Source organism: Martes martes (genome assembly GCF_963455335.1).
Source record: "Martes martes genome assembly, chromosome: X".
In the NCBI taxonomy this organism is placed as follows: Eukaryota; Metazoa; Chordata; class Mammalia; order Carnivora; family Mustelidae; genus Martes; species Martes martes.
The window spans coordinates 106,366,656-106,393,537 of record NC_137897.1 but is presented as its reverse complement, the minus strand read 5'-3'; the positions used below and the strand labels follow the sequence as shown (position 1 = coordinate 106,393,537).

The 26,882-nt window shown below is 42.5% G+C and overlaps 2 protein-coding genes and 1 long non-coding RNA gene across 3 annotated transcripts in view; 1 reads left to right on the top strand and 2 right to left on the bottom strand.

Annotated features, from left to right (window-relative positions):
• SLC9A6 (solute carrier family 9 member A6) overlaps positions 1–4,365 on the bottom strand; it is a gene marked incomplete at its 5' end in the record, with an annotated part of 53,467 nt that extends 49,102 nt beyond the window's left edge. The window contains one exon of the mRNA XM_080831207.1: positions 4,023–4,365. Within this exon, the coding sequence (XP_080687333.1) occupies positions 4,023–4,365 (343 nt within the window). The remainder of the gene's footprint in view (positions 1–4,022) is intronic.
• A 5,263-nt stretch (positions 4,366–9,628) lies between these two features.
• LOC308359900 lies at positions 9,629–13,672 on the bottom strand. Its single transcript, XR_013968482.1, has 3 exons — positions 13,393–13,672; positions 12,857–13,014; positions 9,629–9,798 (listed from the first exon to the last, which is right to left on the bottom strand). It is a non-coding gene; the product is annotated as an uncharacterized lncRNA (long non-coding RNA).
• Positions 13,673–13,804: 132 nt separating this feature from the next.
• On the top strand, positions 13,805–25,420 carry MMGT1 (membrane magnesium transporter 1). The gene is made up of 4 exons (XM_080831206.1): positions 13,805–14,133; positions 18,383–18,435; positions 20,615–20,718; positions 22,381–25,420. Exons 1-4 carry the CDS (start codon positions 14,055–14,057, stop codon positions 22,538–22,540), a joined length of 396 nt encoding a protein of 131 aa, XP_080687332.1. The 5' UTR covers positions 13,805–14,054; the 3' UTR covers positions 22,541–25,420.
• Positions 25,421–26,882: the final 1,462 nt, after the last annotated feature.

Below are 26,882 nucleotides of genomic sequence, written 5' to 3'. Positions count from 1 at the left end.
TCTACCTCCAAAACTCCTACAACCTAAGTATTATTTCTCTACATGTATGATCTTATGAAATTTAGTACAGCAAGATGTAGGAGGAAAAGCACAAGTCTGAAAGTCAGATGCATGAATTCTGGCTCCATCAAGTTCTAGTCTGTGATCTTAGGGTTGATAAACCCTCCTTGAACCTCAGTTTCCTTATATGTCATGATGATAATACTAACTGTTTATCTTTATACTTAAGTTTTATCACTTCAATATAAGGCAATAAGGTTAGGGGGTAAGAGAATTGGGCTTCTGAGCCAGACTGACTGGGTCTGAATTCTGGCTCAATACTTACAAATTATGTGACTTCAGGCAGGTCATTTAACCTCTCTCTCTGCCCCAATTTTCTTATATGTAAAATGGGAGAGATAATAGTACCCATCTCACAAGGTTGTTAGGGGGTTTAAATGAACACATTAGAATGCTCAATGAACACTATCTATTAAGGCACTAGATCCTAAGTGCTTTGTGGGCAGGGATGATGACTCATATCTGTATTTCCCATCATATCTCATATGTCAAAGACAATAATATTTATTGATGAATCACGTCAGTTAAGCATAGGACTCTGGATGCTGGAAGTTTCAGGCAAAATATTTCTTTCCTGTCTCTTGCTTTCTATAGCATCTGTAAACACACTATAGCGAGTGATCACTTTTCAGACTCAATTAACTACCCTGCCAATTTTTACTAATGGTGACTCACTTTTAAGCTTCTTAAGCAAGCTAGCCCAGTGAACAGAACCCTTGGGTGCTTTCACATTGTGTTTGTAACTGGAGCAATTAGGCTATATTACAATCTAGAAACTGATCACAATTTAATCTTTTCTTTTTTTACTCTTGATTCTCAAAAAGATAACGAGAGGCTTATTTCAAATAGCATTCTTCCAGGATTTAGGTAGCTAAACCGACATCACAGAAATAAAATCATTGGTGGGCTGAATCATGGAGGGCTGGATAGTCGCAGAGTAAGGAGCCTTTTCATCCAAAAGTCAAGCAGAAAAATACAGGTCTTAAGTTAATATATTAACAGCTATGATGGTCTAAGAGTCAAAGAAAAGGTAAATGGCAGACAGTAATCAGGATTAGAAAACATCGGTTTCTATGGCACTGAAAATACTTTGACCCAATCCCATCTATTCTCAAACTGGACTTGGGAGTTAGTCAGGAGGCTGTTTATCCACAGCCCCCAAGCCATACTGAGAAAATGGAACAGGCTAAAGAATGCCAAGTCGTGGCAAATCAAGCCCAGATCTGACTCCCAGATAACACCTTTCCACTTGATATTCCACAAGAGACACCCTTGTTTTTCCTTCACAAAATACTAACACTAAGCTACTCCATTACCTTTTACCACCAGAAATGTCAGGAAATGTAGTCAGTAATCCCACTTTTCTATTTAGCTCAAGAGTTAGAGGAAGTTAATGACATCAACTACCAAGGAGCAAATATTTTCAGGGCAATTCTAAGTCTGTATTTGATACTAAAAAAAACAACTGTTTGCCTCTTAACTTAAAAGACTAACGAATTAAAAGAAATGTTTTGAGCCTGACCTGAGAAAATGCAGTATAACAGCGATAATAATAATATCAAAGCTATCATTTATTGAACATTTACTTAGGGATCAAGTACTAAGCTAAAAACATTTCTTCCTCACAACAACCCTCCTGTCATTTCCCCCAATTTACAGGTGACAGTGTAAGAGGGTAAGGGACTTGCCTAAGATCACATAGAACAATTAGCACAGTGGGACAGGAACCCTGGTCTGACTCTAAAGCAGGAGTTGGCAAACCACAGTGAGGTTTTGTTTTTGTGTGGCCCAAGAGCTAAGAACAGTTTTAATGTTCTTTAGCTTTCTTAAAAGGAAAAAAAAAAGAAGAAAATGCAACAGAGACCTATGTGACCCACAAAGTCAACAATATTTACACTCTGGCCCTTGACACAAAAAAACTAAAGCCCTGTACCTTTAACCACTACATCATACTCTCCCCATATGGAGCAAATAGGCTTCTATGATCAGCTCCTTATTTTAACACCATAATACTCATTTGGCATTTAACTGAATTTAAGATGCCATTCTTTTCTTTTCTTTCTTTTTTTTGAAGATTTTATTTGTTTATTTGTCAGAGAGAGAGAGAGAGAGGATGCACAAGCAGGCAGAGTGGCAGGCAGAGGCAGAGAGAGAAGCAGGCTCTCTGCTGAGCAAGGAGTCTGAAGCAGGACTCGATCCCAGGACCCCAGGACCATGACCGGAGCCAAAGGCAGTGGCTTAACTGACTGAGCCATCCAGGTGTCCCAAGACGCCATTATTTTCTTTATGTGACCTGTCTACCCAAGGAAGCTAAGTGCCTTGAAGGAGGGGCTCTTCTACTTCTTTGTATTTTCTGTGCCTAATACATAGTTGGCTAACTAGCAAATGTTCATTCAGTATAGCAAATACAAATCATACATTGTTATACAGAGAAATTATATATATAGAAAGGTGTAGCTTAAGGGGCACTGCAAGTAAAATACAAAAAAATATGAAGTATGAAAACTACCCAATATGTCTAGAAACTAAGAATCCTATGGAGCAGAGATATTTGCACACAGGCTTAGAATTGTATTACCTTACAGAGGAAAAATAAGCCTGAGTTCATGTATTTTCCTGATGCACACAACTACCTTGTTTTGCCACTCTTGAGATGCACATATGCACGTTCCAGAAGTCTGTATTTACTGGGAAGGGCTGGGGAGGGGGGTCGTGGAGAAATGTCTCTTTTGTGCCAAGGCTGCTTCTACCTATTTGCAAGTCTGGGAAACAAAGCTCAGCAAGCTCATCAGTTTAAGCCTGTTCATATGAAGATAATCTTCACTCATGGACTTCACTGAAAGGACTGTCTGTCCATCCTCATCTCTTCAGCCATCTACCCTCACAGTCACATTAAGACAGTCAGCAATATGCATCTTTACCACTCACGAGGCCTCCCAGCAGGCCAAAATGCCTGTGAGCCCATGGTTTGATTTGCCCTTCTTGCCTTAAGACCAAAATATAAAAATACATAAATAAGAAACTTCAAAAAGAAAGCACACTAAGACACCAGAACTGAAACCATTTACTCAATGATCTGTCAATAACCTTATGGCACCAGCAAGTCACCCATACCGCATATGCGTGGTGTTCCTAAACACTGTTTGGCTGAACTGTCCTGATCGCCGTATAGTACAACACACTGCTGGGAGATCTTTAACTCTTTCCTGTCCTCACCTCGGTATGCCTGGATCAGGACGGTAGACCACACGTATCCTAATCAGATATTACGAGCATAGTACAATAAATCAGGATGTCATTAAAAATACCCTAAGCCTTCCTGGTAGCTTTTTCTGCATTCGGGTTTTCACTTGGGCTACAAGGGAGGTAACGTTTTCATTCTCAACCTCGAAAGGACAGGGCGTAGCAAGAGCTGGGTGATGGGTATAGGTGGACTCTGGCTCCAAAAGGACGCCAGATCCTGAATGGTAGAGATACTACTGCAGCTTCAATGGACCTTAAACAAACTGACACCCCAGAGAAATAGATCGCTACGCTGTCTTCCCCTCCCCCAGTCCCCAGCCCAATCTGAGACACCGCACCCACTCCCTTCCCATCCTCAGTCCCGGGTCCCAAGCTTGGTAGGCAGAGGCGGGGGAGGGGGGCGGGGGGTGGTGCGCCGAAGAAAAAGGGGGTGGGGTCGGAGGGAAAAAAGGTGTGGACAGGCAAAGGAAAGGGGGTGAGAAGCAGAGAAAACGGGGGTCTAGGCTGAGGAAATGGGGTGAGGCAGAGAAACGGGGGGCATAGCAGAAAAAGGGGGGACAAGGCTGAGAAACGGGGGTGGGAGGGAAAGCGAGGCAGAAAATGAAAGGAATCAGAAGGGGAGCTGAACACAGGCCGAGCAGGGCCAGGAGAGGAGGCAAACAGCCGGCGGGCAGAGAAAGGGGGAGCGCCAGGGGGCGGACATGGGTTGAGGCACTTGCCATAAATCATAGCCAGGCCGGTTTCATGCAGGAAGCGGGCCCGGCGGTGCTTGAAGAGCCATATCGTGAGAATGGTGAGGGTGAGCAGCAGGATGAAGATGAGCAGGTTGGCGCTGTCCTGCCGGTGGCTCTCTTCGGCTTGCTTCTCGGACACGATCTCCTCATCCATGGCTCTCGCCGCTCCGCCGGCGCCGTCCAAAGCCCCGGCCCAGCCAAAGACGCCCACTGCGAGAAGCAAGCAGAGCGGCCGCATGAGCCCGGGGGCTCCGGGGCCGCGGCCGCCGCCGCCGCCGCCACTACCGCCGCGGCTGAGGGGCGCCCGCAGCCAGCCGCGCCGAGCCATGACTCCCCCCGCCCCCCGCCCCGCTCCTCACCCGCAGCCGCCCGCGGTCGGACCACTCCCCGAGGGCTCACGGGAAAGGGGCGGGGCCCCAGGGAAGCCGTCGGAGCGCGCCGCCGCCACCGCCGCCGCTCTTAAAGGGGACGCGACACTCCTGGCTGGTTCGGCCCCATCCCTTTGCCCTTCGGGCCTCCACCGCACCGACTCCCCCCAGCCTCGGATACGCACATTCGGGGGCTTCTAGGGAACGAAAGGCTGTCGCATCCAGCCCACGGCTTTCTGGAAAAGAAACCTCAGCTTGGCTTAATCAAGCAGAGGCGTATCAAGCTAGGTCTACTTTGGTCCTATTCTTAGAGCTCTCAGGGGAATTGAGCTTTCATAACCCATCTCAATATTGTCCCCCAGTGTCTCTTAACTGGATAAGAAGTTGTCCCCTTGGGGGACGCCTAGAACTCCATCTCTGCCATTTAAATCGGATTCTCCTTGTTCTGTCCTCACTGGGAAAAAACCAACACTCTAGTAGTTCATAAAAGAATTGACTCAAAGGCAAGGAATATGAGTGTGTCTGTACGTTCGGTTTTCCTTATATGTAAACCACCCGAGATGCGAGTCATCCTCTCACATCAGGAACCTGTACAGAGACACTCGTCCATCTCGCAAAGAAGATTCAGTGTGTGCTCAAACTTACCCAAGCTGCGAACCACTCCTCTCCTTCCCAAAGAGGAAATCTTTTGAGGTGTGGTGCATTTCTCTTTCTCTCCTTGCTCCTTTTTCCCTGCCGTTACAATGCAGATTTCCCCAGCTGGGAAGTCACCTTTGACACCATCTCTCATCTATCTTCCTCCAAGAGTATTTTCTCTACTCTCAGCCTCTCCACGCCTCACACCCACACGGAAAGATTCACAGTTCTCACCTCTTGGAGAACAGTGGCTTCCTATTTTCTCCATACTTATCAAATCACACCTTAGTCTGTGTGGGCTTTTTGTTCTCACTGGACTTTCATTTCTGCCTCTACATGAATGCACTACAAATCCCCAGCCCTGACCTGTCACTCTCCCTTCAGGCCTCTAGCGGTGGGATACTGATCACATCCTGTTGAAGGACCTACCAAGCTCAAAAACTAGAACTGCTTTGAAGTGAGCTCGATTCCCCCTTACAAACATGAATTCCTTCTCAAATTTTGCATACTATCAATGGTACTATCAATCCAATTCCTATCATTCTGCCTAGAAGTCCTGATTCTTAAATGCTATATCACCCCCTTGCTAAGACAAATAACATCCAGGCAACTCCAAGCTACCCCATTCTGGATTCTCTCCTGTTAACCGGCTCTTCATTTTAATCTCTTTAAGTTCTGTGAGCATAGTGAGCTTAAGAAAAAAAAAGACCTAGAACAGGTTGTTCAACTCCAAATGCTGTCCCTAGCAGGTCAGGAACTGTCCCAGGGATTGTGAAGCCCATTTTCTCCTGTTAGTACCTGGGACTATCTGCACTTTCCCAAGAAATCTCATGCCTGCCTCTCCCCATACCCTGGCTCCAGCCTAACCACACCGCCCTGTGCACACAGGGCTGGCCTTTAAGAAACCCAGGTGAGGATCCTTCCCAGTCTCCCCACTGCCCCCTCCCCAGACCTAGCTTGATCACCCCAGAAGACCCACCAAATTCGTTTACTTGTTTCTTCAGTCCTAACCACCTACTCTCAGGCTGTTTTGCCTCAGCACAAAATCATTTTTCAGTCTCTTAGTGTTTGGAATTAAAAAAAAAAACAAAACACGAAGTCAGAGATTGCTTGCCTGACCAGTAAGCAAATATTTTCAAGCGCCAGACTCTACTTCTGTCCACAGGCCCCAGCGACCTAGCAGCTACCCGCGCCCCCCTCCGCCACCCAGCCACCTCTTTATATCACAGTTCTGGGAGGAATCCTGACGGGGCAATAACTCTACCAAGTGGGCCAATCCCCATGAGTTTTGGCTCCTCTGAGAATGTACCCCTCTCTCAACCCAAACCAGTTGCTTCACTGATGTCCCCAAGATCTCCTCCTTTAACAGCTACTTGAATCTCACTCAGGACATCACGTGCTCTGCTGCTGTTTCAGGTGGTGCTATCTCATCATCCCGCTGTCTTACACACGCGCAATACCTACGTGCAACTCCCGCCCTGTATCCTGTGGCCTGAAGAGGTTGCCACTCAGCTCACTTCCCTACTGTTGTTCCAAGCTCCTCGTTCCTCCAGCCCTCATTTTAAGCTCTAACACTCTCCATTCCTTGTCCCCTAATGACTTCCTCGTCTCTCCTGTACATTCACGGAGGGTGTGGGCATCTGGGTCACAGCATCCACCCCCTGCCCCAGCCCTGCCTTCATCCCGGCTGATTCACTGTCCATACTGATAAATCACCTGGAATTTGAGCCTTGTCTCCTTTTTCACCGCGAAAATCAAGATCCTCAAGAAAATGGTCCTCACCTTCCTTACCCTGCCACCTACTTAGCTATCCTGTGAGGGCCCCTCTTTTCTTCCTCCCGTCCAAGCTCAGTGAAAGATATGTTTCCTCTTCCCTTATGAAACATACACTGCAATCTGTGCTCTGCATTCCATCACCTCTTACTTACCTCTTCCAGGATCTACTCCAACCATCATCTCCCTCCACCAACTTCAATGGCTCCTTGTCCACTAGCTTTCTTTTAATTGAAGTCTAGTAGACATTCAGTGTCACATTAACAGTTTTAGGAGTGCCACATAGTGATTCCACAAGTCTATATGTTATGCTGTGTTCACCGCAAGGGTAGCTGTCATCTCTCACCATGCGACACTATTACAATACCACTGACTATATTTCCTGTGCTGTACCTTTCACCCCCATGACTCATTTCTTACAAAACTGGCCCACTGTCTCTTCCTGTTCTCCAAAACCATTTCCAGATCTCTTTGGAGAAACGGGCCACTGTCTATGCCTGCCTCCACTACCACATTAGTTTTGTCTCCCTATCAGAAATGAACTTCTCCAAAGAGTTGCCTACATTCTCTACACTCCCATCTGCTAGTCCAGAGATTAGCAACGTACAGCCAACGGAAACCAGTCTGCCATCCATTTCGGTATGGCCTGAAACTAGGAATGTTTTATACATTTTTTGTAATGGCTGTACAAAAGTCAAAAGAAGAACATTTTGTGACACATGAAAATGACGTGAAATTCACATTTCAGTGTCCATCAGTAAAGGTTTATTGGACATGGTCCTGCCTATTTGTTTACTAATGGTCTGTTGTGGCTTTTGCACCACAAGGCACAGTTAAGTAGGTGTCAAAGAGACTGTAGAATCTGCAAATAGCCTAAACTACTTACTGGCTGGTCCCTTACCGGAAAGGTTTGCTGACTTCTGCCTTGGCCTCTACCAACCGTCCTCCCACACTTCTACTAGAGGGATCTTTTTGAAGCACAAATCTGATTATATATAGCACAGCCCTGCTCCAAACCCTCCAGTGACCCCACTGTTGTCAGTTCTGGCTCCTTAGCCTGACCTGTGGTGCTCCCTGAGCCCTGACTCCCTACTGCCTCTTCCCCTCATAGCCCACCCTTCTCCCCCAAATATCATTTGCTTCAGCCATTCTGAACTCTGCAGGTTCCTGAATGCTTCACGTGGTTTCATACGTGTATGTGCCTTTCCATGTGCTCCCTCTGCTTGGATGTCCTTCAACCCTTTCTTCACCTAACCTCTGCTCCTCTGACAAAACTCAGTATAGAGGTCACTAAGCTTTCTGGGATGCTCTCTGGCTGAGTTTGGGGCCCTTTGTATGAGCTCCCACAGCCCACTGGGCAACTCTCTCTTTTAGCCCTCCTGAAATACTGTCATGCTTGATTTACATGTTTGTTACTCCGCAGGTCATGGATAGGTACTCTGAGGGTAGGAACCAGGCATTACTTATTTCTTTACTGACAGCATCTAGCATAAGGTCTAATCCAAAGAGGTATTCAATAAAACACATCTAAGGGGCACCTGGATGGCTCAGTCAGTTAACTGTCTGCCTTCGGCTCAGGTCATGATCCCAGGGTCCTGGGATCGAGCCCCAGATCAGGCTCCCTGCTTAGCCGGGAGCCTGCTTCTCCTTCTGCCTCTGCCTGCCACTCGCCCCCTTGTGTGCTCTCTCTCTCTGTCAAATAAATAAAATCTTTTTTAAAAAATATAACACATCTGAGCATCAGTGAATGTCTCTCAAGTTTAACTGAGGACCAAAGAAATCTCCATGTTTGCAGATGACATTAAATTCTCTTAGGGACATAGACTCAGTTCAAGGATTAAACTGAAAGAGGACTTTCCAGTACTGGGCACATAGTAAGTGCTCAGTAAACACCTGAAAATCACTGAAAAGTGGAGGTAAGTTTAGCCCAGTGGTTAGCACAGTCCTTGGCTCACTGGAGATGCTTGATAAACACTGAACTGATTGATTCCCGAAATGGGGGAAAGGCCGGAGAGCAAAGTTGAGGCCATACTGTGAAAGGTCTTTATGCTGCAGACATTTTTAACTCATTCATTTCCCTGGTCAAGACTTCCCCAATGTTAATTTGGCAGCAGAAAGGGGGATGAATGAAATGCAGACAGACGGGCAGTAGGGGAGGCTGATTAAGAGGTTAGAAAAGTTTTTAAAAAGGGGGGGTTAGAATAGGAGGCCTTAACGGACCGGATGCAGTAGGAATGGAAAGGGAGAATGAGAAGGGAGGTGGGGTTCAGCAGCCCATGCAGAGGTAGGACTAACCTGTCATGGAAATTGACCGGGCAGGTAGATGCGGAATGCTTGAGAAAGGGCAATTAGAAGACTACACCAAAGTTTTAAACCTGTGCAACCTGAAAACGTAGGGGTGTTAATAGCATTAAAATGGGAGTCATGGGGTGCCTGGGTGGCTCAGTGAGTTAAACCTCTGCCTTGGGCTCAGGTCATGATCTCAGGGTCCTGGGATCGAGCCCAAATTGGGCTCTCTGCTCAGCGAGGAGCCTGTTCCGCCCCCCCCTCCCCACCCCGCCTGCCTCTCTGCCTACTTGTGTTCTCTCTGTCAAATAAATAAATAAAACTTTTTTTAAAAATGGGAGGCAGGAGGTACAGCTTGGCTTTGGACTGGCTGGATTTAAGGGACTGGTGGGATGTCCAAGTGGAGGGTCTGCAATTCAGGAGTGAAGTCAGGACCAGTGAAAGATGTGGGAGCTATATAGGCAATATTGAAGTTATAGGAGTTCATGTGTTCTCCAAAGAACAGAAGGTAGAAAAAGACCCAGTTTTAAGGCAGTGGTATGAGGAATGTCTCTATTCAAGAAGTGGGAGGGGGAACCTAGGTGGTTCAGTTGGTTAAGCGTTGTTTAAGCGTCAGGCTCTAGATCTCAGCTCAGGTCTTGATCTCGGGGTCGTAGGTTCAGGCCCCGCATTGTGTTCCATGTTGGGTGTGGAGCCTGCTTTAAAAAAAAAAAAAAAAAGAAGAAGTGAGAGGAAGAATAGGTCACAAATATCAGTTGGCGGGATGCCTGGGTGGTTCAGTCAGTTAAACATCCCACTCTGGATTTTGGCTCAGGTCATGGTATCCGGGTCCTGAGATTCAGCCCCGTGTCTGGCTCCCTGCTTAGTAAAGTTGCCTTGGGATTCTCTCTCCCTTTCCCTCTTTATCCCTCCCCCTCACCACGTGCATGCTTGCACATTCTCGCTCCCTCTCTAAAACAAACAAACAAACAACAACAACAAAAAGCCCCCAATATTAGTTAGGACACAGTGTAGTGCTGGAGTTTTACATTCACTTCCTGAACTTATCAGCTCAAGTGTGCTAAAACAGCAAATAAGACTTTTGGTGTCATTTTCAGCGTCAAGGCTACTTGAAATAAATAATCATTTTAGCCCCAGACAAGTAACCTAGGATACTTTGTGCAGATGTGGTAATGAAACCCCGAGAGAGATATTAGTAGATCTAGAAATGGCCCAGAGAAGAGCAATTAAAATAAACAAAGGGGAGAAGCTACTGATGTTTTAAGAAAGACCAAAGGGATAAAGAACTCCTTTAGTCTGGAAAAATTGCTAGAAGACTCTACAGTAGCAGCAGCAGGAATGATAATGGCTAACATTTACTGAGTACTCACCATGTGAGGTTATTCTTTTTATTTAAGATTTTATTTTATTTATTTTTTTAAAGATTTTTTATTTATTTATTTGACAGACAGAGATCACAAGTAGGCAGAGAGGCAGGCAGAGAGAGAGGAGGAAGTAGGCTCCCGGCTGAGCAGAGAGCCCTATGTGTGGCTCGATCCCAGGACCCTGAGACCATGACCTGAGCTGAAGGCAGAGGCTTTAACCCACTGAGCCATCCAGGCGTCCCAAGATTTTATTTTTTTGAAGTAATCTCCACCCCCAACACGGGGCTCGAACTCACAACCTGGAGATCAAGAGTCGTATGCTCCACCGACTGAGCCAGCCAGGCACCCTTCCTACCCCAAGTGGGATTATTCTAAACAACTCATATGTGTTGTCTCCCTCAATCCTAAAAACAATCTTACCAGGTAAGTACTATTATTATCTCCACTTTACAGATGAGGAAATTGAGGCACAGTAAAGTTAAATAACTTGCCCAATCTCCCAGATAGTAAAGGAGAAGCCAGGATTCAAACCCAATCGTTTCTAAAGCATACGCTTTTAACCATAGGAGTATAAACCTTACAGTAAACAAGTCTTCAAAGATATGAATCAAGTAACCACAGTCTTATTTACTGAGATTCAAAACGCGAGATGCCAAGGGGCCACTTAATGCATTAAGAGGGATACATGGTTTCATTGTTTGAACTTCTTACATGAACACACACCATTTTTGTAAAGAAATAAAAAAAAGATGATGCAATTTCAATATAAATGTTGAAAATACTAGTCTACCCAGCAGGGAGTAAAATTCTAGAATTAGTTACCCAGGGAGGTTGAAATAAGTATAAACAGTTTGAAGAAAGGTTTAGTACCTTTCCTCTTACACATACCTATAACAGCAACGTATTCCTAGGGAAAGTAGGTTTTTGAACTAGGTAGGAAAGAACAGAGCGTGCTAGAAAGAGGGAGAATCTGTGTGGGAAATGGAGGCACATCTGAGTGATGTATGAAGTCACTCGCCTAGTTGGGTAGCATGTAACCAAATTAATTAACCTGAAGATAATTTGGGATTGCAGTGCTTTCTCTATTCAACAGACTATCCTGGGAAGACGTGATGCGCCTTCATAAATAACATCTGGGTCGGAAATGCTTTAGAGATCATTATCCCCGCCTTTAACAAATCCACATCATGTATCCTCTGTGCATATGGAAAACGACTGTTTCTTTAGGAAACCTAAAGGCACTTTTGGGGTCACCTAGGAATTTAAGTGTTCTTTCACATGAAGTTTGACTTCTGTTCTGAAAGCTCACGAAAACAGTGCTGCCCCTAGCTGTACCTGGCACCTTTGGAATGAACTCCAACCTAGAAAACAATGTATGACTGGACCCAAGGTACTTATTTGAATGATACAATCTTTGGTAACTATGACTCTGAATGAATACCTTGGCTTCCCTTCATGTTAAAATCTACAGATGAGACCATTAAAATCCCACTCCTTGAATAGGAGTTAACCATTTATTTCTAGAAAATGCGAAACTAGCCTAGTTTCTTTTGCATTCCGCACATGGGTAAGATATTCAAAAGAAGAGAATGGGGGCATGCATCTTAGACTGTAGTGGAGAAAACAAAATTCAATGCTTGGCCACTACCCTGAAGACTAGGATAATGTATAGTGGCTTATAGAAATGCCAGATTTCTTACCGGCTCTCTCTTTTTCTCTTTTTTCTGTAACCTCATCTTTTCAAAGGAAAGGAACCAGACCTCAGCTCCCTTAAGAAACCTAATGATTTTTCTGCTTTGGATAAATTAATATTAGCAGAGAAAATTTAATAAGATATCTGAAAAGGCTATTTTAAATTTGACCATTATCAAAGCTAAAACCAAGGGTTAAGACTTTTTTTTTTTTTTTCTGGTCAACTATCTTTTCTATTTTGCCACTTCCCAGGGTGAAGGAAGCACTTTCTTGTCAAGTACAGGAAGATTATTTCCTGGTTCTTCCTGATTGTGTGGTTTATAAATACACCTACATTTGTAAGGAATACATTACACTGTACTTGACATTGATTGAGTACCGTGCCAAATCTTGGCTTAGAGGTGAAAGAATTGGAGTGGGCCCAGAGAAAAATAATGAACATAATATTTGTCCTCTTGGAACTTACATTCCAATGGGGGAAGAGAGAAAGTGAACAATAATAACACAACAAACATAATAAAAAGGTAAATTATAGAATATTTCAGAGGGTGATATAGAGATAGAGCAGGCTAAGGGGGCCAGGAATGGTAAGATTGCAAATTTAAAAGGAGTGTCCAGGATAGGCATCTTTGAGTATATGAGAGTTAGCAAAATTGATGCAGCTCAAAAGTAGAATCCTGACAGGACTGAGGGCATTTACCTTGTGATATGCCGCTTACAACGCTGTGCCTATCAGTCAGGGGTCACTGGAGGAGTTGGTGCAGAGTTTGGAAAAATGGATGAATTCCGTCTTGGCCATATTAAGTTTGAAGTGCCGCAGGATAGAAATAAGCGATTAGCGGGTCTGGAAATCCAGGTCTGGAGCCAAAGAGAGACATTTGAGATCGAGATGTCGCTTTGGAATTAACGGTGTTATCGACAGTAACTGAAGGGGTGGGAATGAAGAGGTAAGCTCGCCAAAGGAGAGCAGAGTGAAAGAAAGGGAGAATCTCACTAACGACTGTGTGTATTTTAGGGGATAGAGACAAAGACAAATCAAAGAGGGAGAGTACACTTTTTTCCTGATCGGAGATAGACGAGATGGGCTGGCGTTTTGCGTGTCCTTTATTCCTCCCCTTTCATACTTCCTAACGTAAACTGGCTCTCTTCAGGACAAACCCTCCCGCGTGACACCACACCCCATGGGACACGAGTCTTTCTTCAAGACCTTTTGAAGGTAAGGAGAAGGGAACTAACTTTTACGGAGCATCCCACGCGTGCCACGTGTTTGGGGTTCCAAATACCGGGTTGTTCTCTTCTACACCCCACCCGCCTCTTCGCTTTCACAACCTTGCCGCCTTCAGCAGTGTTGGCTCCCAGAGGGCTGAAGCACTGGACAGGCCGGCAGAAAACAAAGGACCCAGCTGGAGGGAAAAGCAAAGCAAACAAACAAACCCCCCTGCGAGGAGTAGAGACCCAGCGTCGCCAGCCTTGAACCTCCGCCTCCAGCCCTCCCGGCGCCGCGCCCCTCAGCCCCGCCCGGGCCTCTCCGCAGACCCCGCCCCTTGCCCCGCGGCCCGCGCTCATTCGCTGGCGCCCTTCCGCTCCGCTTCCCCATTGATCCGCTTTCACCTCCTTCGGTACGCTCTCCGCTTAGCTCCGCCCCCCCACGGAGAGACAGCGCACGCAAGCTCGGCTCGTGGTCACTCGCGGACCTTATTCCGTGTCGCTTTCCCCTTCTTCCCGGCATTCCTGCTTCCGCTTTCTCACGGCTCTTTGGTTTTTCCACCTCTGAGGCACTTCGCGCCCAGGGGTTCGGTGACGTCATCTCTCTGCGCTGCGCGGACACCCGCCAGTGGAAGAAGGAACAGCTCCGCCGCCCTTCGCCTCTTTTGTTGGGCTGCTGCTCCTCCGGAATCATGGCGCCGTCACTGTGGAAGGGGCTGGTGGGCGTCGGCCTCTTTGCCCTAGCCCACGCGGCCTTTTCCGCTGCGCAGCGTAAGTGCCGGGGGGGCAGCGACCGCTCCTGTGTGGGACTCCGGGGGCGGTGTGTGGGAGCACCCTGAGGGAGTGTCGGACCGAGTGTCCCAGGAATGGTCATTTGAGCCCTTAGAGTTGGGGGGTGACTTCGAGAAGCGGCGCGGGGCTTCCCGGTGGAAGGCTCGGAGTCTGAGTTTGAGGAGACGGGCACGTGAGAGTGCAGCAGGGGTGGAAGGGGAAGAGGGTGTCTGGGAGAGGGCTCTGAGCTGACTGCAGGGTGGGCAAAGAGGGTGTCTCTCCGGCTGCGGGGTGACCAGGAAGGCAGTCTTTTGGGGAATGCGGGACAGGTGATGTCAGATCCAGCGTGGGGCTGAGCAAGCAAAGTGTCAGAATGAAGACTTCGGGTGCTCATGGTCCCATGACAACTAGGTGGACAACATCTTGGGCACTCCTGGGCTGTCCAGGTAGAGAGTGAGAAGTTAAGTGACCGTTTGCCTCATGGGGGCACTGTGGTACAGGAGAAAGAGCACTGTACTGGGAGTCTGGAGGACAGGTTCTGAAAAACTTGTTTTACCGCTAAATCTGTGTGACCTTGGGCAAGTCATGTCCCTTCTCTGAGCCTTCATTGAGGTGGATTTTAATTCTTGCTTTTTCTGTGTCACAGAGTTACTGGGAAGTTTAAAAGAAAAAAGTAAAACTACTTTAACATACACATACTGTTGTACCATCAAGAAGAAACTTGGAGTCTAGCAGAGGAGGTATAGCTGTCTTGAGACAGCTGATTTGTTTTTTGTGGTCTTCCTTCTCTACTAGGCCAGGGGTCAGCAAACTGGCGTGTGGGCCAAATGCAGCCTCTCTCCTGTTTTTGCAGTGAGCTAAGAATGTTTTCACATTTTAATTTGTTGGGGGAAAAAAAGCAAATGAATATCATTTCATGATCCATGACAATTACATAAAATCCAAGTTTCAGTGCCCTTCAATGAAGTTTTCCTGATAGACAGCTACACCCATTCATTTAGGTATTGTCTGGCTCCCTTCTAAGTGAGAAGTTGAGTAGTTGACACAGACACAGTATGGCCTGCAAAGCCCAAAATATTTATTATCTGACTCTCTCTTTTTTTTTTTTTAAAGATCTTACCTATCCACCTGACATATAGAGATCACAAGTAGGCAGAGAGGCAGGCAGAGAGAGAGAGAGGAGGAAGCAGGCTTCCTGCTGAGCAGAGAGCCCCACGTGGGTCTCGATCCTAGGATCCTGGGATCATGACCCAAGCCGAAGGCAGAGGCTTTAACCCACTGAGCCACCCAGGCGTCCCAATTATCTGACTCTTTAAGGAAAAGTTTGCTACCTCTGTCTTAGATTGTAGAACCCACAAGGGCAGCCCATTTTGTTCATTGCTGTGATCTCTGTGCCTAGCACAATGTTTTCCCACAGTAGGTACTCAATAAATTAGTCAAATGAAGGAAGTGAATTCAAAGTTGAACTTAATTCATTTGCTAGATTACTTTCCATCTTCAGGAATAAAGTAGAAAATGAAATGTGAATTCCTTCAAAGCTCTAATTTTTTTCAAGATAAAACCTTTTGTTTATTATGTAGAATTAAAATGATCCAGTTATTTTAACTACTTTTTACATACATGTATTGACATTTGTCTGACCAAAACTCAGCTTTATTTTTTTTAAAGATTTTATTTATTTATTTGACAGACAGAGATCACAAGTAGGCAGAGAGGCAGAGGCGGGGGGGGGGGGGCAGGGAAGCAGGCTCCCTGCCGAGCAGAGAGCGGGACGCGGGGCTCGATCCCAGAACCCTGGGATCTTGACCTGAGCCGAAGGCAGAGGCTTTAACCAACTTAGTCACCCAGGTGCCCCTCTCAGCTTTATTTTTTAAATACATTTTTATTTTGAAATTTTGCAGAGAAGTTGCAAAGATAGTACAGTTACTATATACCCCCACCCAGTTTCCTGCATTGTAACATCTATTACCATGGTATAGTGTCACAACTAAGAAACTGATACTGGTATAATACTACTAACTAAAGTCAAACTTTTATTTGGGTTTTACCACTTTTTCCAATAAGGCCTTCTGTTCCAGAAATCAAGCAGGGTATCACGTTACATTTGGTTGTCATGTTTCCCTGGTCTTCTATATTTTGTGACAGTTTCTCCAAAGCTCCAGTCTTTAATGATAACAATAATACAGCTAATGCTTATTAAATGCTTACTGTGTGCCAGGCACTGAACTAAGCGCTTTACATGTATTATCTAATTCAGTCCTACCAAAAGCCCTGTGAGGTAGCTGTTGTTGTTATCACTCTTGAAAGATGAAGTTGAGACACGCATAGCTGGGAAACTTGCACAAACTGACAGAGAGAATGGTGGGGCCAGGGTTCAAAGACAAGCAGTTTGACTCTAGAGCCTGTGTGCTACACTGCTTTATGAAATTCAGTTTTGTGTAAGTGGTTGAAATTGCGCTGTGCTTAGGTGCCAGAGGTACAGTGATGCCCTAAGGGAGTTCAAAGTCAAGTGGAATCAATAAATAATCACGATAAAGTGCTATAGATGCTATGCTAAGAGTATATCAGGATGCATAGAGACAGGCTGCGGATGGGAGGTGGGGGACAGAGGGTTAAGGAAATACCTTAGAGCCTTGCTGCTCTAGGGTGTTCAGCGGACCAGCCTCCTGGGAATTGCCTGGGAGCTTGTTAGAAATGCAGAAACTCAGGCCCCGCCCCAGAGTTTATTGAATCCTAATCTGCATTTTAATAAGATCCCCAGGAGATCTGTCTACACATTCATTTGGGAAACACTACCCTAGAGATCAGGATACTGTGGAGTACTGCGTCATTTTCTACAGTTGGCTTCAGCTGTAAAATTTTACAGTACTCGAGCAAGGAGATCACTGAAGTCCAACCCCTTCGTTTTACAGATGAGGAAATGCCTGGTTAGAGGTACTGTTCGAATCAGATTAGGCTGCGTGCAAAGAAGAAAGCTGGCTAGGAATTGAACAGACAGTAGGAAGTTAGCCAAACCTATTTTTAGTATTGGATTGATGTTTCTTTTACACCGGTCCTAATGTTAAACCTGTAAGATAAAACTTCAGCAATGTCTCTAAACACATTGTCTTTTAAGAGTCGCTGCATGTTCACTCACAGCAATTTGGGTTTTTAAGTCCACAGCAAATTGTTAAGTAGGGATTGTGCCAGGTTTTTCTAGAATTAGGATTTTGTGTTTTTGTGTTTCTGATGAGATGAGAATGCCTTGTGGCATTTGTCACTACAGTGGGACCGCTTTATAATGCTCATGTTGGAAAAAGACTAGTATTTACCTTTGAAGCTAATTGTGTCATGCCAGATGGTAGCTGCAGATAACACACCTTTGTGCTATGGCATGCTCACCTTTGCTGGGATGAACTTTGTTATGGCAGAATGGCTACCATGTATCTAATGTAATCTTCCCATTATCCCCCATTTTACTGTTGCAGACAGTTAGGCAGTAGAAGGATACTGTATTTCTTTGATTCCAAGATTCACTCCCCCTCCCACTCCTACATTTTAACAGTCTGAAATTGAGATACATATTACAATGCACCAGAATGTCTTAAGGTTTGATGAGATAAAGTCAGTGAGTGACAGGAAGTGGAGGAGCTGGTTTTATGATCCTGGCTGATCAGCTTCCAAATCCTGGTCCTTTTCTTTAATACCTTGCTGCTTCCTGAGGCTAGGCAGCAGCAGAATTATGATTTAATCAGAGAGGCAGAAATTGACGTTCTGGAACTTTTCCTATTCCACCACTGCCCCAACATACTCTCTCAGGAAAAAGCATGTCCATACCAATATTACTTTATCCATACTACGTGATGGCGGTGCTATTTCAGAGTTGAGATTTTCTGTAGGATTATTCGTTTTTAAATAACTGTGATTTCTCTGACCAGTTAGTGAAAGAAACTGTTAGTTTCAGAGGATTCTAGTTTTCCCGTAGTACTGAAAGAAAAAAAAAAAATAACGTTTGCGTATTTCTTCCTCCTACTTGCTCACCTTTCACTCTTACGGTGTTTTATAAGGTGACAAAGCAGGTCATGATGAAAGTAAAATAGTTCAAGATCGGGCTGACTGGCTTAGGAGATAGAGGTTTTTGAGGAATCCGGGATTAGCATTACTTTATGTAGCATATAAGTCAGCCGCTTCTTTGGTATATTGATTTGCTTGCATTTTAAGAAAGAAAAATGGGCTACAATTTCCTTAATGGTATGCTTCTGGTTTATAGATCGTTCTTATATGCGATTAACAGAAAAGGAAGATGAATCACTGCCAATAGATGTAAGTTGGTCATTTATATTCCATTAAAATATATTTTAAAAATTAGCCACATAGCTTATAATAATTTTTTACTGGTTCTTGTTCTCTTAAAATTTTCCAGACATGAAGTAATATCTGTTCACTACTTTACTATTTGTCACTCATTGTAAACCCCAAAGATTTGGAAACAAAAGATTTCTGTTTGGTTTCTAGAACTGTAGTTTAAGTAGTCATTCTAGAAGTTGTTCTGTTCATAGTCTGAGATGGACTTAAAAAGTTGATTACTTTATTTTACTTAGCAAAGTTCCTTTTTATGTAAAGTCTAAGAACAAACAAAACTAAACATTGTTTAGGGACATATATGTAGGTGGCAAAAGTAAAGAAAAACAAGGAAGTGTTTTTTTTTTTTAAGCTGAAATGACAGTATGAACTTCACTCATTTGTTTATCTCAAATGGATTTTAAGTGACAAAATAGTAGCTTCTTTATAACAGAATCAAGCAGTAAGCGTAAAAAGTAAAACTGACCCCATAAAATAAAAAATGACAAGTGACCTCACTGCTCAGCAGTTCTGCTGCTACTCCCACCAGTTTGGAGCATGTCAGTAGTTCAGCTCACCCCCTGTGTATAAACAGCAGTCTTTATTTACATTATGTATAGTTTTACCTAATCAAAACAGTTTTTCTTTTAAAAAGTTATCTACATGTATATATGTATAGTTTTATAATTAGCCTTTTATTACTTAACATTATTTATCTTGATGTAACTTCATGATAACTCACAGATTTGCCACATTCTTGTTCACGGTGCCTGTGATTGCATTATATGAAATAGGTCTTGGTACACTGGTGGTGGGAATGTGTAAGCTGGTATAACATGTGACGTTAGTTTTAATTTAGAAAGTTAGAGTAATAGCTTGTGGCTAATTTTGACTATAGTTGTCTGTAATAAAAGTTATGATGGACGGGACTATTAAGCCACTCTCCTATCACCTTTGCTGTGTGGTAGGTTACCCCCCCCACCACCACACACATATCCATTTCTATCTATTTTTTTAAAAGATTTTATTTATTTATTTGCCAGAGAGAGAGAGCACAAGCAGGGGGAGCAGCAGACAGAGCAGGCAGAGGGAGAAGCAGACTCCCCGCTGAGCAGGGAGCCCAATGTGGGACTTGATCCCAGGACCCTGGGATCATGACCTGAGCCAAAGGCAGATGCTTAACCGGCTGAGCCACCCAGGTGTCCCTCATTTATATCTATTTAATATAGCTTGCTTCTGTTTACAAATTGGGAAATTTGAAAAATACAGAAAAATCACAATCAAAATCAAATGTACCTGTCTGTAATCCCAGGTTGGTTAATATCAAACATTGCAAGTTTTTGCTTGCACAACCTCTTTGGAAGACATTTTGGTATTACCTAATGAAGTTGAACATGGGTATGCCCTCCCCCAGTGATTCTACTCCCATGTGCCAGGAGACCTACTGCAGGATATCTATATTGGCATTGTAAAAGTAACACACAGAAAACAGCCCACACAGCCATCAGCAGTGGAATGAATAAATTGTGGTATTTTCATATAATGAAATATAAAATGCAGTGAAAGTGAATGACTGCAAGGATATACTACAACAGGAATGAAATCTCCCAAAATATTCAAAAATGGGGAAAAGTAAGCAATATACATTTTAGAGGTACATACATAGCTGGTAAAATTATAAAGAAAAGCCTTAAAGAATTGATTAATGTGCAGTTCAGTACAATAGTTAACTTTGAGGGGGTTGGTGAAGGATATAATTGGAGAGGGACATGTGGTACTTGAAAGGTACTGGTAGTTTTATTTCTTAAGCTGGGTGGTGGGTCCAGGGGTGTTCTTTTTCATACTCAGTGATATTTAACAATAATACATAAACAAATTCTTAGTTGCTCTTGGAAGCAGGTAATAGTTGGTAACTGAGTTCTGAATAGCTTAGTACCTGTTTGCTATTGGAGCAAAACCTAGAAGTATTTTTCCACTGATAGACAGAATTTATGGAAGATTTTATTGTGTCTGAGTTCAAATTATTTAAAGCGAGAACTAACTCCTTGATAGGATCTGGGAGAAATACCTGTCAGAGGCTAAAAAGAGATGGAGGGAAAATTGTACATTTTTATGGTAACATTTGTATGTTATTTGATAATCTCAATCTTTATACTCACAGATAGTTCTTCAGACACTTCTGGCCTTTGCAGTTACCTGTTACGGTATAGTTCATATTGCAGGAGAATTTAAAGACATGGATGCCACTTCAGAACTAAAAAATAAGTAAGTCTTTCCCTTTTCATAGGCATTTCGATTCATTTATGTAATTTCATAGGCATTTCATTATGTAATTTCATAGGCATTTCGATTTCATAGGCATTTCGATTCATTTATGTAATTTCAAATGTATGTTTTCTGGTACATAAAAGTTGATTTTGCTTTTACATTTTGATGGTGCAGTTTGTGTGAATAATGAGGTCAAAATATTGAGGCAGTGTTTGATATGACAGAAAAATGGAAGTTGAATGACAGGTGATTGACATTAGACTCAGAGGTCATGTTATATTTTCTTAAAATTATTTATTGGTTAGAGGGGTGGAAGGGAATAGGTAAATAGGAAGATATTCCCTCAGAAATGTTTTCCTGTCGTCCGTTCTTCTTCCCTTCCCTCTCCTCCCACACCCTTCCATTTTTTCCTCTTTTTATCTGCGTGTCCCAGCTTAGTCTTTGGAAGAATAGGGGTTTTCGGTCCATTTCCTCTCTCACTTGAGCCTAGACTGTGACCTAAACTACTCTCTGGCCCTTTCCTATTCTTGGATTACAATATATTTGTTATTCTGTTTTCTGTTTTCTCTTGTGCTTCTTCTAAGCTATTTTCTTGAACCTGGCTTGCTTTTCTTTTCCGTATTTCCTACTTTCATAAAGTTATTCTTATCTTTGTTCAGTTCCATCTCTGGACTTTACCTACCTTCTTGAGCCTGGCAGTTTTAACCCGTTGCAATGTGTCCTCAGGAGGGTTCACAATAAACATTTATTTGTTAGAGGAAACTCACCCCCTTGTTACTTTTACTTTTCAGTTTACATTTTAGATAGTTACATGTCAGGCTTCCTGTTATATGTGGGGGTATGCTTGGAATTTTAGGTGGGCTGGCTTTGAGATTTGAGTTTTTATCAAGGCAGAGTTCTCTTTTTTCCAGGAAAATAGTGTTTAAACAAACCAGTACTAAAAGCCAAACACTTAGGTGTTCGTGAACTTTTTTCGACTACACATATCTCACTGGGAAAGAAGAAAGGATACTCTACTATCACCACCCACTATAGTTCTTACAAAGAGTCTACCAAGAATCATAGGCAAAGGGCCAGGAAAGAAAGAAGTAAAACAGAATGGCATTAAGTAGGTGGTAGCAAAATATATAAATTTAGTAGGTGGTAGCAAAATATATGAGTTTGGACAACAGTAGGTACAGAAGGGCCAAAACGAGTTTTTTTTGTTGTTGTTGTACTTGAAAGATTCTTGGAAACAGATCTGTGAAATGATCGTATTGCTTGAATAGTGAGGGCCAAATGAGAATAATCAAAGGTACAATCTATGTACTGTTTTTTTTTTTAAAGACTACTTGGCATGGGCTAGCTAGTGTTAAGATTTACAGAAGTGATTAAAGCTGAGCGATTATCTGTGTTATAGTCATAGGCACCTTGGAAGGAGTGGCTGAAAGAAAGATTTGAGAGCTTTATGTTGCTTTTCCAGGTTTCTTATTTTCCTTATACAGAAACAAACAAACACGAGACACAGTATGATCACTATGTATTGCCTGATCTCATGGATTTAAACTTAGTTAAGACTATAACCCATAGCAAATTCATAATTCGTCAGAAGCCTGCTTGTTTTCAAATAGGCTTTTGTACAGGTGTATCTAAAGTGGATGCTTTTTTTTTTCTTTTAAGGACATTTGACACATTAAGGAATCACCCATCATTTTATGTATTTAATCATCGTGGTCGAGTACTGTTCCGGCCTTCGGATACAGCAAACTCTTCAAATCAAGATGCATTGTCCTCGAACACATCATTGAAGTTACGAAAACTTGAATCACTGCGTCGTTAAGATTTTTACAAATTATCATAACAGGACAGGACACAGAGCTGGAATATTGGAGTTTGGGGTATAAAACACTCCCCCCATCATCAGTATTTATATTATATTGATCTTTCAGACCTAATTAAAAAAAGTCTATGGCCCTTGTTTGTACACTGTCAATCAAATCGTTAATGGAGTATAAGTTATCTGTGAAATGAGTCTGATCTTTCATAGAGAGTATTTTTTTTTCCATTTAAAACAAACCCATATCTTTTGTAAAAGTCACTGTTTTGAGCACATTTCTTTGAAAAATGTTGATGATTTTGTAATTATTTATTTTCTTAGATTTCTTTTGCACTTGAGTTTTTAGGATCCTTTTGGAAATAATGTGACTACTGCATTTTGCAGCATGAATGAAAGTTAAAAAGTCTTTGGTTTTTAACAACAAATGGACTTCTCTAAAGAGACCAAAATGGTGGCTTATCAGTTTTTCTTATGACCCCTAAAAAATAGCTCTGCTTCAGCAGCTGCTTGCCGGTTTTCAATTTCTCATGACTTCTCGCCCCACCCCCACTCCCATATACCTTCTAACATCGACTGTCTTGTTTCATCACTTCTCTGGGGTTCTGTGTGCAGTGAGCAATTCTTGTGTCAGAAATTCTTTGTCATAAATATATTTAACAAATTCAACTTGCTATAAAGCTACTTGTGTTCTCTTCATTTCTCTGTCAGAAATTTCCCCAATTGATAAAGTAGTTAAAGACTAGTTGAAGATAGACCACAAGACCCTTCATGATTTCATGAATTATCTTGCCTGTGTAGAATAGTAATCACTGAAGAAAACTGATTACTTGTCATCAGCCAGTTTAACTTATTCAAAGTCTCTGTTATTTTATTGCATACTGAACTCGCAAATTAGTAAAACTAAACGAAACTTCTCATCAAAGGTAGGCTTCAAAGGCATTGGGACAAATATGTTTTAAATATTTGGAACTAGTATCTTCAATGAAAAACCATTAATGTCATTTAAGAAACTTTTATGGCTTCGGATTCGTTAGCAGGCTTAGAGTTTTTCCATCTTTGTTGGATGCTGCCGAAGATGAGGATGAGGGGACAGAGTAGACTTTTTTTTTTTTTTTTTTTAGAAACAGTAATTTTGGGTTTGGAAATTTGGCTAGCCCTTCGATCTACAGGGAGCTGAATGCTTCTTTGTAGAGAAGGCTGCTTTTGTTGAACTGTACAGGTATGCAAACATTGCTTTCTTTGAATTGTATAGATGCAAAGGGAATAACTATGCAGACTTGAAAAGCAATAGCTTTCGGCAAGAGTCGTAAGATGCCCTTCTGCTGGACGGCATTTTTCCCATTAGAAATGGACCTCAGCTCTTCTGTTCTGCCGGGTAACACATAGCCTCAAAGCACGAGACTCTTTTGTCGTTGAGCTTTTACTGTTGATTAGTTTTCTTTTGCCAACCCAGTCTGTGGAACACTGACTGCTCTCTAAGGAGAGCAAGTTAGAAATCTGCTGATTAGCCTAAGATAATTTAGAAATGAGTTAAAAATGGAATTCAGGGCTTAATGTGATGATAATTAAATCAAAATATTGCCTGCCATTTCCTCAGGTATGACTTGATTCGAGAGAGCCTCTTCTCTTTGGGGGCTGCCTTCCTTTTTTTATTATCCACATACCTTCAGTGCAGCCATTTAAAGGGTACAGTTCAGTGGTTTTGTCATATATTTGTGAAATTATGCAACCACTACCACAATGCATTTTAGGACGTTTCTATCACCCCTAAATAAACCCTGTACCCTTTAGCGGGCACCTGTCCGATCCGCCTGCCCCAGTGCCTCCCAGCCCTGGGCAACACTAAACTACTTTTTGCCGCTATAGATTCACCTATTCTGGTCATTTATTATGAATGGATTCGTACAATGTCTGGTCTTTAGTGACTGGCTTCCCAAGTATAGTTTTGTGTTCTGTGTGGAGTGAGAACTTCTCCCCTTGAGAACTGTGATCGCTGTGGAAGGAAGTGGTTTGTCAAATCAGTAGATGGGGAGTAGGGAGGGCCAGACACTTAACCGCGTTTCTTCATCAATCTTAGGCTGAATGGTTTTCCCTTGTAACCAAGCGCTCATGATATACTACTATTTATAATATTTTGCTTAGTCTCTAGAATAGATATGGAAATCTTTGCCTGCCCAGTCAGGAAAGTCCCAGTAAAAATGATGCCTGAGGATTTGGCAGATAATTGACATAGTTTTCAGGTGCGTCTAATTTTGCTAGCAGCTTGTATACCTCGGGCCAGGTGAGCTTCCCGAATTTCTTCTTGTTTCCTCCAGTGAATTTCTGTTTTCTTTTTCCAATATGTACCATAGGACTAAAGGTGATTTGGGTGCATCATAACAGTGCTAAATGGATTAAATTCAGAATTTTATTTATAATGCTTTGAGACAGTCCATGACTACCTAGGGTAGTCCCCGCTGCCCCCCCAAAAATGTAGTGATGTGAGCTAGTTAAGCCTGCAGTTGACTGCAATTTTAGTGACATTCAGAAGTGTGCACTCTTGGAAGGCTCTCTAAAATATAGGAAGAGACTTCTTAATAACTAGGGAACCAGCCAAATGCTATGGGCTAATGGCCCAGCCACAGAAAATGCAGATCGGTGGATTGGAGACCATGATGCTCTGTAACTCCCTAATGATTGTTTCCTAAGCACTGTGGCTTAGTTTTGAGTGGCATGACAGCATCTTCCTGGTTGTATGTGGCCTGTTTCCATGATGTATTGAGTAGTGTTGTTTGTTGTGAACATCGATGCCTGTAACACCAAGCTAAACACCTTCTTTTGGATATGTTTCCTCTCTTTAAATGGCCTTGCCCTGTCCAATAAATAAATGATTGTCTCACCCTGTTTTTGGTAGTGGTTTTTGTTTTTGTTTTTGTTTTTTAAATCTCATTCTCTTCTGCTTCTCTGTTCCCAGAAAAATGTGAGAGGTAATTTTATGACTGTATTTTTGTCCAGTGTGATGCTGTTCTACTAAATTCAGTGGATACTTTACTTTTTATTGTACATGTAAAGTCGAATTACAATTTTATGGGGTTTTTTTTTAGAGTTGAAATAGAATGTGTAATCTCATTTATATTTATAAATTATCAAAGGACTTTTGGGGTATAAGAATTTCAGTCCTTGAGTAGCAGTGTCCAATCATTCCATCACAAATTTGTTATAACTTTACACTTAACGGGAAATCATTATGACTAAAAGCATCAGCAGGCAAATCCAGAGTCTGATGAAAACCCAAGGGGAAGTTCTGGTTTGTAAAACTTGGCACTTACTTGGAGTATTTTGAAAAATAGCACTAGCAATATTCAGATCTACCTAGAAATATCTCAAGATAACCTACAAATCAAATATTATTTAAAAAAAGGAAAAACAAAGATGATATATATATGTGGCAAAAACAAAAAAATCAGATGGTACAGAAAGGCATGCCATTAAAACTTGCCCCCTTTTCTCTTGTGCCTAATGCCTCTCTCCAAAGGTAACCAGCTTAGAATGTCCTGTATATTCATTTGGGGGAAAAATTATTTCCCAGCAAATACATGTTTTAAAAACTTTTTGTTAATGGAATCACACTGTATACACTCTTCTGTACCTTGCTGTTTTTGCTACCTGTGTCTTCTAAGATCTTTCTGTATCAGAATATACAGAAATACCTCATTATTTTTAATGACTGTGTGGTATTCCAATGTAGGAATGTGTTACAAATGTTCAAACACTGATGGGATCTCAGGTTTTCCATATTTTACTACTGCTAATCCATATTGCAGTGAACATACTTACACATATAATGAGATTATACCCATGGAGTTAATTCTTAGCAATAGAATTGCTGGATCAAAGGGTATTTTTCATTTTCAATTAAGTAGTTATTGCCAAATTGTTCTCCAGGAATCTTGGCCAAGTTATTCTCCCACATGTAATTTGTAAGAACAATTATTTCCAAGGCCCACGCTGATACCGGTACTAAACTTTTAAACATTTGATCATCTGAAACGGAATAAACAATTATCTTGTGTCATGCTTATTGATTACTTACATTTCATTTTCTGTGAACTGTGTGGTCATGTTCTGTTTTCTATTAGATGATTTGTTTTTTATTGATTTGTATGAGCGCTTTGTAAGCTAAGAAAATTGGTCCATTGTCATATGTCTAAGAGTATTTTCCTGAGACTTATTTACTTATTTATGTAGTTAAACGTATCAGTCTTTATGGCTTTGGGGATTGGTGCCTTGCTTAAAAAGGCCTTCTTTACATTTAAGAATAAATTTAATGTATTTTTCCAGTACTTTTAAGTTTTTTTTTTTAACC

What these genes read in the sequence shown, in the direction of transcription:
- MMGT1 (XM_080831206.1), top strand. Translation starts at nt 14,055, where the DNA reads ATGGCGCCGTCACTGTGGAAGGGGCTGGTGGGCGTCGGCCTCTTTGCC. An exon ending in GGCCTTTTCCGCTGCGCAGC is followed by an intron (nt 14,134 to 18,382) that starts GTAAGTGCCGGG and finishes TCTGGTTTATAG; the next exon opens with ATCGTTCTTATATGCGATTA. An exon ending in ATGAATCACTGCCAATAGAT is followed by an intron (nt 18,436 to 20,614) that starts GTAAGTTGGTCA and finishes TTATACTCACAG; the next exon opens with ATAGTTCTTCAGACACTTCT.